This window comes from Squalius cephalus, assembly GCF_949319135.1.
Source record: "Squalius cephalus genome assembly, chromosome: 10".
Lineage (NCBI taxonomy): Eukaryota > Metazoa > Chordata > Actinopteri > Cypriniformes > Leuciscidae > Squalius > Squalius cephalus.
In genome coordinates, this window is record NC_137131.1 from 7,688,056 (window position 1) to 7,702,505 (window position 14,450).

General features: G+C 36.5%; 1 protein-coding gene across 3 annotated transcripts in view; it reads right to left on the reverse strand.

Annotated features, from left to right (window-relative positions):
* cntn4 (contactin 4) overlaps window positions 1–14,450 on the reverse strand; it is a 156,552-nt gene that overhangs the window by 29,192 nt on the left and 112,910 nt on the right. For all 3 annotated transcript variants that reach the window (XM_079883995.1, XM_079883997.1, XM_079883996.1), the window contains exon 12: window positions 272–399. In XM_079883995.1, the coding sequence (XP_079740121.1) occupies window positions 272–399 (128 nt within the window). The remainder of the gene's footprint in view (window positions 1–271; window positions 400–14,450) is intronic.

Consider the following 14,450-nt stretch of genomic DNA (forward strand, 5'->3'; position numbering starts at 1 on the left):
AGAGCGCAGGGCGTAAGTTACGGCTTACGTCACTTAAAAGTTCCTTTTGGCGGTACGAATGCAACCAGGAAAATGGCCCTAGGGGAAAATGTAGTTCTCCGATCACCTTGGTGGCTAGTTCCTATAACTACCAGGTATGGCATCGCTGTGAAAACCCCCTAGTGGAATCTTTATTTTTAAAAGTTTAATCCATTAATAATTCATTAAATACATGTCAGAAGAGGCTATATTATCCTCAAAGACTCCAAAATAACTGAATTCAAGCAAATACCTTTAACAAGCAGGTTCCCTGAGCTGCTTGCTTCGCCAAACTGGTTACGGGCGACACACGTGTACGTGCCAGCGTCCGATTTGGTGGCGTTGGATATCCGAAGGCTTCCACTCTCCAATATAGCAATTCTGCAAGGCAAACATACACACACATGATAATATTACTTCAGAGTGCTTCTGTGACTTTAAGCCAGCAATCAACAAAAGCAATTTATTTTTTGACAGGATAAAAGTACAATGACAGGTTTTGTAGCTATTTAAGACTTGAGACTTCTGGAGAGATTGCAAGTGTGTGATGCAAGACGATCTAGACATTTTTACAGAGACCATTTCAGGAAAAAGAGTGCAATTTCTGGACAGTTTTGAAGGTTTTTCAGCCTTTGCACCTCACTATGAATCTTTTGTCTTGTCAGATCTCAAACCCCCACCTTCAACAACTGCTGTCAACATGTTTTTAAGAGGAATAAGAGTGGTGCTGAAATTCTGTGTTTGTTTGTTTTGTTTTTCTCGGGAAAAAAAAAAAATAGTTGGAATGAGTATTTGGACAAGTTTTCAATGCTGCTAGGATATCTTCCATTTGCCATTTAAAATAATATATTCGCTTTTATACTTAAAAACGGATCCTTGAACCAGAATCAAACCGATGTCTATTTTAACATCCGACATCTGTTTTTATGTAGGACAATGGAAAAATCTGTTCAAAAATTCAAATATGAAATTATCTTTAAACCTTGTAGAGCACACACACATAAAAGGGTCTTAAAAACACATCCTCAAAGATTAAACATGATGTGGAGACCTTGAGGATGAAGGATAAAAATAGGGAGGGCTTCATTAACTCATGATGTCATTCTAATTATTCTAGCCACAACGCTCAAGAAGGAGTGAGCCATAAGCAAGTTTTGCAAAAAAAAAAAAAAAAAAAGGGAGAGAGACAAAAACAACATGGTGCCATATTATAGATGGTACTATTTTGAAACCCAGTGATAGCTTGGGGAAAGAGATGTTTAATTGGTGTGGACAAAGCATTGAATATAAAAAATCCATTTCCACAAACTGTGGATTTCATTAATGACTCTAGGAAGACCCCAATAAATAATATATTTCTAATTAACACAGCTGAAGTGTGTCAAATGTAATGATAATTTGGTGAACACACGGTAAAAGAGAGAAATACAGAAAAAGATGTCATAAAACACACAATGGTGAGATATGTTTTCTGTAAACATGCATAAAAGGTACAAACACATATTTTAGGCTATTTCAGCTTCATCTATTACTAGCACGAGCATAAAATCAAACATACACTCGTGCAATCTTCTTAGACTAGCATTTTCAGAGTGATTTTCCATGTGGCAATGTCATAGGATGGCAGCAGTAAAATGTGTTTACTGAGTGTGAAGAACTTAACTAGACTGCACAAAGCCCAGACATGAACTCCACTGAACACCTTTGGGATGAATTGAACATCAGTGCTTGACCTCAGTGCCAGAGAAAATCCCTGCCACCATGTTCCAACAGTCTAGTGGAAAGCCTTCAGTGTCTTTCACACATCTTTTACCTTAGTGGAAAATTTGACCAACAATCCCTAAAGTACTGTAATTTTTTATTGTGGCAATCTGAGAACTTCATATGGTGAAGCATTCATCTCATTCATTTATTTTTATGAATAAACTGAATATACTGCTCAAAAGTTCAGTTGTAAGAATTGTTTAATGATTTTAAAAGAAGCTTCCTGCTCAAAATACAGTAAAATAGTATTGTGAAATATTATTACAATTTAATATAACTTTTTTTCAATTTTAATACTAATTCATTCCTGAGATGGCAAAGCTGAATTTCCAGCATCATTACTCCAATCTTCAGTGTCATATGATCCTTCAGAAATCAGAAATATGCTGTAGTTGTTAATGTTAAAAAAACATTTGCTGCTTAATATTTTTGTGGAAAACACATGATATATATATTTTTTCAGGATTCTTTAATGAATAGAAAATTTTAAAGAACAGCATTTATTTGAAATAGAACAATATGTAATGTTCACGTAAACATTACGTTACTTTTCATCAACTTACTGCATCCTTCAAGTTTTAATTTATTTTCTTACCAACCACAAACTTTTGAATGGCATTGCATATATTTTCACAGACAGGAAGGTCCCACATTTGCAGGTCACAACAAAGCAGGTAAAATACAGTTTATCAGTAAAAGTGGTGAATTTTTTCCTCGCTTCTCTGTTATGCACCCTACCTCCAGAGACTGCCAACAAATAGGCCAGCACATTGTCTTATCTAGATCAAGGAATGACCTGCTTTTGTGCAGCTCTCCAGCTGTTGGTGATGCTTTATGAGTTATGATATATATATTTGTTTTCCATTCTCCTTATAATATTACTCTCCGTGTCTCTTCCCACCTTTAGACAGTTCATTCAGGTATACAAGGAAAAATACTTTGACATATGGAGGATGTGCATAGATTTCAGATTCTGGTGTCAGAAAATAAAGTGAGGCCGTACCAGAAATGAAAAACAACATCTCAATTGTTTCTCCTAGACAGCCATTCCGGGATAAATCTCCTATTTCTCAGAATTTTATCACAAGAAAATACGGTTACACTTTAGACATTCTACTAACTATTAGTAACTTTGCAACTACATGTCAACTAGCTCTCACTAGTAGAATGTAGTAGACTGTTAAGGTGTTAGGGGTTGGGTTGGTAAAATAAGTTGACATGTAGTTGCAAAGTTCCTTAGTCAGTGGAATATCTGTTGGCAGACCATCAAAATAAAGTGTTCCTGAAACGAATATTACATGGTTCCTGTAAAATTGCAGAAGAGTCCTCAAAAATATCTCAAATTGTGCTTATGTTTGCCAGGATAACAGCAATCAGAGATCTCAATATTAACTCAAACATTTATCATCAAATGATCAAATATGAGCTTTGCTATTCAGTTTTGTTTCCAGTTTTGTTTCTCCTATGGAAGTTTAGAAATTGAAATAAAATTTTCCTCTGGCTGGTCATTATCATGAGATACTGGCTTTTTTACTAGTTAAACCAGCAACATTCGGCTATGCTGATCCACCAGCAAGTATACCAGTATAAACCAGCGTTAAAATTCATAAGCTGACCCTTCAGCAGAGTCAGCAAACCTGATGGACTCATTCTGACACTGATGGATTCAAACAGAGGAGACTCCTAAGGTTGGTGAGGTAGTTTGTGGTCTTGAACATACTTGGAGAGCACATCTATTCTTGGACAGGCACAGCAGTCCCTCCATCCAGTCTGAGTGGATGAAAATCTATCAATAATTCACCAGCAAGATGAACCTGAGTGCCGGTCTCCTCATCTCCTGTTCGTAACAGCTAATAAGGACAGCTGTAAATCTTCTAGCAGGATACAAGCCTGTATGACACAGCTCTGCTGAGCAGCTTAAATAGAGGCACTATATGTTGCAGGGAATTCTCAAATCTCCCCAGAAGTGTGCTTAGAGTTGGTACGAAGACAACTAGAGCTATTATGTACTTTTATGTTTTGCGGGGGAAGACAGATAGGAGGGCATTAATAAGATTCATCCTGTAGGAGCTTTCCTCTGGAAATCATAAACTGGACAGCATGTGCTAAATGCTTGATGCCTCTTCTGGCTGTTGTCTGGCAAAAAGTCTTCGCCAGAAACCTTTGTGAATTGGCTTAAATCACTGATGAATTGGTTAACGCACCTCTCCTGTGTCACTTTTTATTATTATTTTTTTTGCTGTTGTGAATGTAAGAATGGGACAAAAGGCATAATTCTGAAAATCTTGTAATGAGTGGAGGAACATGACCTTAATATCTGTTAGTATATTCTTTTTCATTTCAAAACATTTGCTCCGGAAATGGAAGCATGAGTGGAATAATAAAAATTCTGTTGACTTTGCTGAGGCATTTTCAGTCTGAGCACATCACTTAATAAACTTCAACAAGCTCTTAAACTCGCTCTTCAGAATTTCATCCACTTAACGCTAGGTCAAATAGAACAGTGGTGCAAGGTGAAATAAAAATGTTTTAAGATATACAATTTGATATACAAAAGGGATGAATTCATTTTTCTGTTAAAAATAATATTTCATTCACCACTGAGGAAATCATGACTATTCAATCAGTAATAAATCAAGTACTCTAGTATAGAATATATAATATAATATAAAAGCATATATATATATATATATATTGCTTTTATATTGTTATATATATTATAACCTGCAAAGTAAGCAAGTGTTCATCTCTGTTTCTGCAAATAAAACAATCAGTAACCAACGAAAATTATGCTGAATTCCATCCATCCATCCATCCATAATTTTAAATGCTAGATGAACAACAATAAACTGGATAAATTAGAATAAACTAAAAATGAATCAGTGTTTTGAAAATGTCAATCCGATTCTCTAGTGAAACACCCACTGTTGTCCTGATATAACCTGCAAAAAGAGTCACTAAAAAACCCATATGTCCGAAGCCCCTAAGGCAGGGTTCACCAATCTCGGTCCTGGAGGGCCGCTGTCCTGCAGAATTTAGCTCCAACCAGCTCCAACTGAAAGTTTCTAGTATGCCTAGTGAGACCTTGATTAGCTGGTTCAGGTGTGTTTAATTGGGGTTGGAGCTAAACTCTGCAGGACAGCGGCCCTCCAGGACCGAGATTGGTGAACCCTGCCCTAAGGGAACATGGTGGTGGAAAAACTATAAGATGGGAGGGAAAATAATGTCAATGCTTTTGTGTTCTCTCACAAATGTTTTGCGTTCCCCCGAGAAATTTTGCGATCGCTCGCAAAATGTTAGCATTCCCATGAGAAACGTTGCGTTCGCTCGAAAAACTTTTGTGTTCTTTGCGAGCGAAAGGAAAACATTTGCGAGAGAACGCAAAAGCAATGCCAAATTTTTCCTCCCATCTCATATTTTTCTTAATGTCCCTTTAAGGGCTCCGTACATATGCACATATTTATGTATAAAACATAAATAAATATGTAGTCTAAAATGCAATAAAAAGATATAGAAAAGTTTTTTAAAAAAATAAAGAAAATACTGCTTCTGCTATAAATGCTCTAAGAGAATATCCAGTAACAGGTTAAAGTCTGGATTGTCTTAAGTCCTGATCACATTGCTTCCTTCTCCCACCTGCCGTTTTCTTCATCTCTCTCCAGTTTCCTGTAAAGAAGCTTTCATACTGATAGCGATTTGCAGACAAAGCAAAGTCATTAATTTTTCAATTGGCAGCAACATGAGTTAAAGTGAACACTGGCATTCCCAATAAAAAATTCAGAAGAGTTGAACTGATGCAAACAAGCAGCAGTGTGATGCGGCGACTATCAACCAGGCAAAGTTGAATAGTGACCAACAGTAGAGACTCGACAACCCGCAGCGTTTGAATTGCTAACAGTGTGAATGGAGCTCAAGTTTAAAGGCAAAAGCTCATAAATAATGTTTCATATTTGAACAAGCTCCCAGATATGACCCAGGACAGCACATTTAAGCGGGTTGCAACTCTCCTGCACTAACTGGCCCCCTCTCACCTACCTGGAGGTTGTGTTCCATCAGTGATGTTTTTAAAAACATTAACCGAGGACCCAGAGGGAGGGTTATGTAGCAGGGCAAGGCAGCGTCTACAGAAGGACCAGGTAGGTCGTTTTATCCTCCAAATGGGGCACAAGGCTTGACCCAAACGTGAAGGGCTGATCTATGTTGAGGGCTAATACCGTAAAGAGAGGTGTAAGAGAGCTCCTGGCGTTACTGAGATGGATCATGTGTCCATATCTCAGTAGGCCTTCTGCTGGGAAGAGCGTTTGATAAACTGACGACCTTGTCAGTTGGATAAATAAACCGAGGGAGGCAGAAACAGGTCATTTCGGATCACGCTCTGTCAAGAGATCTGTTTACGGGAAGCCACCTTGATGAGCGTACCTTTGCTTTCGACTCCTCAACCTCAAGGTTAGTCGGCAATTACTGCCACAAGAAAAAAAAAAAGAGCCTTTCAATGAGTTTCGCTGTTATCACTAGAACAACAGAGCAATCACTTGTTGGATAGGAGAGGGGAAAAATGGGACATGGAAATGTTGTCTTCTGACACTTTTCCAATAGCCAGGTAATTGATATTGATTTTTTTTTAGTGTATACGAGTCAATGGTTCTTAAGACATAACATTCATTACCGCCGCATCTGACACTCACATAACCGTGTCAAAGTTTTACGAATTACAGCATCTATCTGGTCTGACTTACTGTTAATGTGGTATAGTTGAATTTATAATGCAGGCCTGATTGATTAAGTTCGGTATAAATCAGCAATACGGAGAAAGACATCGATTTGTTCGGAATACACTGATACATAAAGGCAAAAATATGAAGTGAAGTAAATCCAATGTGCCATGAGCTCAACATCTCCGATGTGCTCCAAATTTGGGGCATATTTACAAGACCCCTGAAATTGGCTCACACAGAATTCACCCGTGGCTTTTATCTTAGTCTTCACGACAGGCATTATTTGGTTTGTCAGTCAGAGACAGCTCTTGGGTTTAATAATGCGGGTGTCGCTCACTCCATGGGTGTCCAAAGGGCTTGGCAATTCAGATATAATGGGAGTGATAAGAAATGATTGACAGAAGCATCTGGACACCTAGCCGAGCTCAAAGAGCAGGCGTTTCAGACAACCAACTGTGTACAATGGTGTTTTTCTCCTTTTGGGTATTAAAATAGCAAAAGAATGGTGGAGCTGTGAGCTAAAGCGGCTGTGACATTTCCTGCGAGCGCTCGGCACGTTGACCCCTCGTCTCGCGGGGACCAGCATTAAGTTTCCATGGCAATGCAGAGATTAGTAAAAATGAAAATGGAAGAGAGTAAAGACAAACGTGGAGGAAGAAGTATTAATCTCTACTATTGTAAACCCAACATACACAGGTACCAAATTTATATTCGTGCCACGGAGCTGAGTGTCAGTGGCGACGTCAAGATACATTCCCTGTAGAGAATAATTTGCAATGTATGCCGCTACTTTTTCCCCACCTTAAAAGGAGGCTCGCATTGCCTTGCCACTTATCCTGAGGTAATTTTCTTAACACATTCAACGTTGTTCAATTATTCAATGTGCTGATTTAGTATGGGTACATTCGGCTCTTGCCATTCCACAAGATAATTCTATGTCATTTCTCAACGTGAAATAAATTAACAAGGCACCATAATAATTTAGCTTTAAATCTGTTGTGTGCAATATGGACCTGAATAATATGCACAGAAATATGTTATGCTCTGCTTTAAGCCACTTATGCTATTAGTTTTTAAAAAAGCAACATTTCCAATTTTTAACTTAAATATAAGAAATGTGTCCTGAAAGGTCTCAAAGGTGTTCAGACTTTTTGTCAATACCATTAGATATGAAATTAGACATACATACATACTGTATATATATAATTCATTCTTGAGGACTGGGGCACAACAAGCTATACATAATACACACTGCCATTTAAAAGTTTGAGGTAATTATGATTTTTTGGGGGGCAAAACCTTCATTCAGCAAGTATGTACACTTTTGATTCAATTGATAAAAGTGACAGTAAAGACATTTTTTAATTGATCAAAGGGAACAGTCTTTATTTGTCTTTATTTATAATGTTACAAAATATATTTATTTCAAACAGTAAACTTTATACTCACTGTATATTCTATCAAATAAATGTATCATGGTGAGCATAAGAGACTTCTTTCAAAAACATTTAAAAATCATTACCGACCTCAGACTTTTGAATGGTAGAGTATGTAAAATCCATAAAACAAATTGTGAAAAAATGTTATGTTTTTAAAAAAAAAATGTAATTCCCATCATTTTAAGTAGGCTCTATTAGTATTGAACAAAAGAACAAACTACTACTTTTAGAGCGTTAAAATATTGTTGTCAGTCTGACAGTTGTGACAGTTCAGTAGAAAATCATTCATTCATTCATTCATCAAAGTGAATGCTAGATGTATCAATACTTATAATTAATATTTGACTAATTATTTTTGTATGGTGTTGATCAAGATTAAACTTTATAAAAGGATAAACACATTTTGTGAGAAAATGGAAGAAGCAGGACATGTTTAACATATTATTCCAAAACAATTCCATAACATAAAATGATATTTTTCAGTTCTGTAGCTTGTTTTGTCCCAGTACTCAAGAATCAATGAAATACAATGAGAATAATAACAGATACAAAGTAACACAAAACAGCCCCAAACAGAAACAAAAATGATGAAAACTGTATAATTTCATGTGTGCAGTGCAGGGCGTATTTCCAGTAGTAACCGAGGCTTTTAATTTCAGCAATATGTATCTCCAGGGTCTGCAGATGTGGAGAAACAGTGTTTATCAGGGCCAAACACTGTGGGCTTGTGGGTGTACTCAAACCGGGCTCCTTTAATCACAAATGGCTCTTCAGCTTCATTCTTTCAGACTGATATTCATCTCTCTTTTTCTCACACTCATATGCACACAATTCCTTCTAGGAATAAAAAGAGCAACACACATGTGATGCTCGAAATGTGCAAAGGGACCAAAGATGGATTACTGGTGCTGCGCTGGCACATTCGTTCTTTGAAAAATGATATTAGCCTCCAAGTCCCCCAAGATAAAACTAATTCTGCCGAGTCTAACATGGCACTTAGACTGGTAAAGAGCACGCCAAACTAATCACGGCCAAATCATTGCATTCATTTGCATTCTGGTTGAGTTTTATTTCACCAAATTAAACTAATTTCTCCTGAAGAGAGTAATTACAGCAGTAAAAAGGAACGGGATTCAAATACATTGGGGTCCAAAAGTCTAAGACCACTAGTGAAAATGTTTCTATTTTTATAGTCTAATACACGTTTTTCCCATTTTATTTATTTGACATTTAATAGTTTTATTTGAACAATTATTTAACAATTAGTGAAGAACATTTGACCTTTTGTACAAAGCAGTTCACAATAAAACAAATGCAATAGTGTATCAAAATAAATCAAAATCTTAAATACTTCTTCATTTTAGTCATAACATTTTAAAATGTTACAAGTCCTTAAAACTTTCCAGTTTTATACGGAAAAATAAAATACCGATATTCAAATCGGGATTTAGACATTTGGACCTCATTGTATATTTAAGAAAGAATAATAATAATAATAATAATAATATTTAATATATATTTATAAACCTTTTTATAAAATAATTGTCCCATGGAGACTTTAATTAAAATTGCGCATCAATTGTGTGAGACTGCAAACATAACATTAGTGGCAATCGATGTGCTGTCCACCATCTTGATTGACCAATTGTCTGCCGTGCAAATCTATACATATAGATTTGTCTGTGGCACGACCGCGCCACACGGCATATCAAATTATGCTCTGCTAGTTAAAGAGTCTTTTAGCCAACATTAACAAAAACACACCCATAGGAGGTTAAGTAAATGACAATCTATTTAAAGGGGCAGGTAATATGTTGATAGAGACCCTCTATGGTTGGGTTTTAACCAAGAAGTTGAAGCTTTGGGGCATGTTCCAGATCTCCGCTAGTGGGCCAATTCCCCTTCAAATGACATTCCACTGACTGACATCGCCTAATTTCCCCTGGTGAGAGAGGAATATGAAATTAAAATGAACCATATGAGCTGGCAACACAACAGTTTAGGCAGATGAGCATTAAGGTGAGCTAATGAGGAAAATGTATTTGGAAATCATTTTTTGGCTGTGAGAAACGTTCTGTTTTATGGCACCCATCATGTTCAATCTATGTGTCCATGAGACGGCAAGTTCCAAACAGGTGTTCAATTAGTTATAAAAGAAAAAAAGCAGAACAATAGGCGTTGCGTAGAAAAAAAAAAAAAAACATAATGCGACATCAAGAATAATAAACAACTTTCTTTTTTTAATAAATGCAACAGCATGTTAAACTAAAACACCTGAAGGAAGGAAAGAAGTTAAGGCGAGATATCAAAGAACTTAGCGTATATATATATAGATGCTTTTAAGCATTAGACTGAAAATCAAGTTAAAGCTTAATTCTGTAATAACAAGATAAGGGAAAGTGGGCTTAATTAGATAAGTAAACGGATCCCAGCCCTCAAACGTGTCCTATATCAGCAATGACAGCAGCTTCGCTCGCCTCCACAACCTCTCCTATACGGAGCTTTCCGAATTGATATCGCGCCGCCCTTCATTCACCTGCACTGCAGCCTTCTGTGGCAGACGCGCTTTTAAATGGAAATCATCCTGACAAGCAATCACTTCATAGAGTGTACTCATCCCACTCCTCCACTCTTTTCTGCTTCATCTTTCGCTCTCTCACTCTGCAAGCCACCGAACGTATTTACAAGTGGGAAGTTAACTCAACATTAGCATGTTACCACAAGCGTACTGTTTTATAAAGCTGTGAAATTATGTTCATGAAAAACAGGTCACAGGCCAAACAAACCAAACAATTACACTAGAAAAAAACCCTAAATTTAGACAATGAAGCCTATTTTAGAACCACGGTGTTTTTGTGACAATTAGGCACATTATCGTCAGAAATAATTACTGAAATGTCTGGACTTTTTATAATTGTAATTCCCTTATGTTGATTCTCATTCCCATTCTCATATTTTTCTAATTACATTATAGGTAGTACACAAAATACAACTTTAAAGGATTAGTTCACCCAAAAATGAAAATTATCCCATCATTTACTCACTCTCAAGCCATCCTAGGTGTAAATGACTTTCTTCTTTCAGCCAAACACAACTGGAATTATATTAAAAAATATCCTGGCTCTTCCAAGCTTTATAATGTGAGTGAGTGGTAACTTCGATTTTGGAGTCCAAAATCCATCCATCATAAAAGTGCTCCACACGGCTCCAGGGAGTTAATAAAGGCCTTCTGAAGTGAAGCGATGCGTTTTTGTAAGAAAAATATTCATATTTATAACTTCTTATAACTATAACCACTGGCTTCCGGTAACGGCCGTATACGGGGGTCTATTTCTGGCGGAAGAGTGACCTCTGACCCAAAGTTTATATACACCTAGGATGGCTTAAGGGTGAGTAAATTATCATTTTTATTTATATAATTTTAATAACTAACCCTTCAGTGTATAGATAATTATATCAAATTGTTTGGTATGAGAATTGGTGGAATCATGTTTGTTGTCAAACATATTGTCACAATGCGTACGATCTAAAATATGCTTAATTTACTAATAAATTCTTCGTAATACCTTACAATAAGGTCCCATTTGTTAACATTAGTTAATGCATTAACTAACAATGACCAATGCATTTGTTACAGTATTTATTAATCTTTGTTAATATTAGTTAATAATAATACAACTGTTCATTGTTAGTTCATGTTAGTGCAGGTCCATTAAATAATATTAACAATATTATAATATTATCGTAACATTAACAGAAACAACATTTTTAATAATGTATTAGTTGAATGTTGAAATTAACATTAATATTACTAAATGCCTTAAAGAGACTATATGTAGAATTCAGCCAGCAACTTTTTGCTTGTGCTCACACTCGTGCACACGTAACGCACAAGAGACTGAACATGTAAACATGTATGAACATGTAAATATGTGCTGGATGCTTTCTTCTCAATAACAAAGTAAACACAAAAATGACAGAGGTGAAAAAGCAGCAGTTAAGAAAGCATCTGATCATAGCGATGAGGATATGTTTGCACCAGCTCTGCAATTCACCGGCATCATGATGACAGATGACGTGATTAAAATTACACATATGATAGTTTGATTATAGAGTATATTTGAGACTGTAGACAATATAAAGACTTATTATGTGAGACTATAGTTTGAATTAATCCCTTTACTTTGGAGTACACATTGACTGTACAGTATAAAATGGATCTTTCTCCATTATCCTGAACATTGTAAATGAGAGAGGCTCTCGGGAGTGTGCGTTAAACGGCACATCCTTTTGATTTTCCCAACAAAAATGACCCGAGTCCTTTACTTGAAAATCAGTCAACATGTTTTCATAGACAACCTAGGAAGTTGGGGAAAGTTTCGTTTTTAGGGTTTTGTTAGAAGCTGTTCACACATTGGCAATAAAAAAGCAATTAATACTTGACAATTTTTACATATAGCCCCTTTAAGTAGATTTCACTGTTAGTTTGTGTAAACTAATGTAGCTAACTAATGTTAACAAATTAAACTTTAAATGAAATAAATGAACCTTGTAAAGTGTTACCAATTTGTACACTTTTTATTCAGATTTTGGGATGCAATTTCACTTTTGTGAGATTCACCCATAAGTACATTTGGCCCAGGTTTTCCTATACTTCCTCTGCAATAGTCCAGAACCAGAAATTTCACAAAGATCAAAAGAAGACAGTACAAATTTCCTCCAAAACCCATTCCATCATATATACCAGGCAACCTTTCATCTTCTTCAAAAGGCTATTCTTTGAGAGAGGGCAATTTCAGACACACAGCTTTGTGAAAAAAGAAAGTCAACTCTCCATTAGTTTGTATTTTACAAATTATGCCTCCACAGAAAACCTTTGATCCTTTGTGCTAACTTAAATTCATACATCTAATATCGTCACCTAGTACCGAACGTGTACAGATTTCAGATTATGTAGATTTAATGAATCACATTTCCTCTTTAAAACCACAGGCAACTCTTTGTGCAAACATATATGAGCCCAATTAAATTAAACAATTCACCATTAGTAAAAGAATGACCAAAATCAGTAGACCATACAGACACTTTTGAAAAACAAAACAAAACTGCTATATTACATATTCAAAAGGACACACAGTGGCTGTAATTGTATCTAACAACTAGCCACTGTTAGTAACCTCCCTTGGGCAGCACCGAGCCACACACAAACTTAATATATCCTACTGTTTGTTAAACAAGTGCACATCAGCACAGCACAGGCAAAAATTAGCTGTCAACTCAACCGCCACTGCACAGCAGTCATGTACAATCAAGTCAAAATCAGCTTCGGAAACATGCACTCGGGCGCAGCAAAGTCAGCTCGAAAACATCAGCCCATCCGCTGACCTGTCCTACCTAAAACAGCTGATTTTATATCTAGAACAAATCCCCTGCCCTATCTCTTTTATTTATGTGTTTCTCCTATGGGTATTATTTATTTTACTGCAGTGGACGACTTTGAAAAGATTCGCGTTTCAGGAGCGGCCACTATCTTCTTGCACAAAAAAGAAAAGACATTCACCTTGCCATTTCAGCGGCTTTCTTGTCACTGATGTCATCTAAGTTGATGACCCAGCACAGGACCAATCGTTTACTGTACAACAACAAAAAAGGGTCGTTAAAATCAAACACTAATATTACAATAAACAGCATAGGCCCAGTAATATGCTAATTAACTCATTAACATGGACATTTTTAAATAAATTGAGTAAAATAAGACTGTAATACAAATTTTTTAAATGATCTACAGCAGAATAAAAGGTAACACTTTATTTCGATGGAGACGGAACTTCAAAACAATGCTGTGTGCTGGGCTAAATGCGCTCGTTGTATGTGCGTGGCCTGCACATTTAACCAGCTGAGAACTCGTGAAGAGCTTATAAAATGTGTAAAGGAGTCAAAACAGCGTCAGGAATCCCTCCGTCACACACACAAACTAAGATCTGCTGCGAGGAGACGTACCGAACTGTATTGGGCAACATCGACTATGACGAGAATAAACAGGTATGCTTGAGCATTCTGTCCTTTTTAGGGTTAGCATCTTGTGACATCACGTCCTGTTTTAGGTTCGTTTACATGTCTTTGATCAGTGCATTCATATTTTATTTGAACCGCACCAGAGTTCGTTCGGAAACGGACCGAGATCCATCATTTCAGGGGTCTCGGTCCGCTTGTTTGGTGCGCACCAGGGTTCAGATGGCAGCGTTCACACTTATTCATATAACCGCACTAACAAAGCAATAGCACCAGGGTTCATTTTAATCCAACCAAACAGTGTGAACACACCCTTAGTTGACATGTAGCTGCAAAGTTGCTTATAGTTAGTAGAATGTCTAAAGTGGACCATCGGAATAAAGTGTTACTGAATAAAGTACATGCAGTACAAAAATACGACCTTTATGCATAAATACTTTTAATAAATACAACTTAGGCTAAATAATATATATTTTTGTATGTCAATGCATATGGTCCTCAA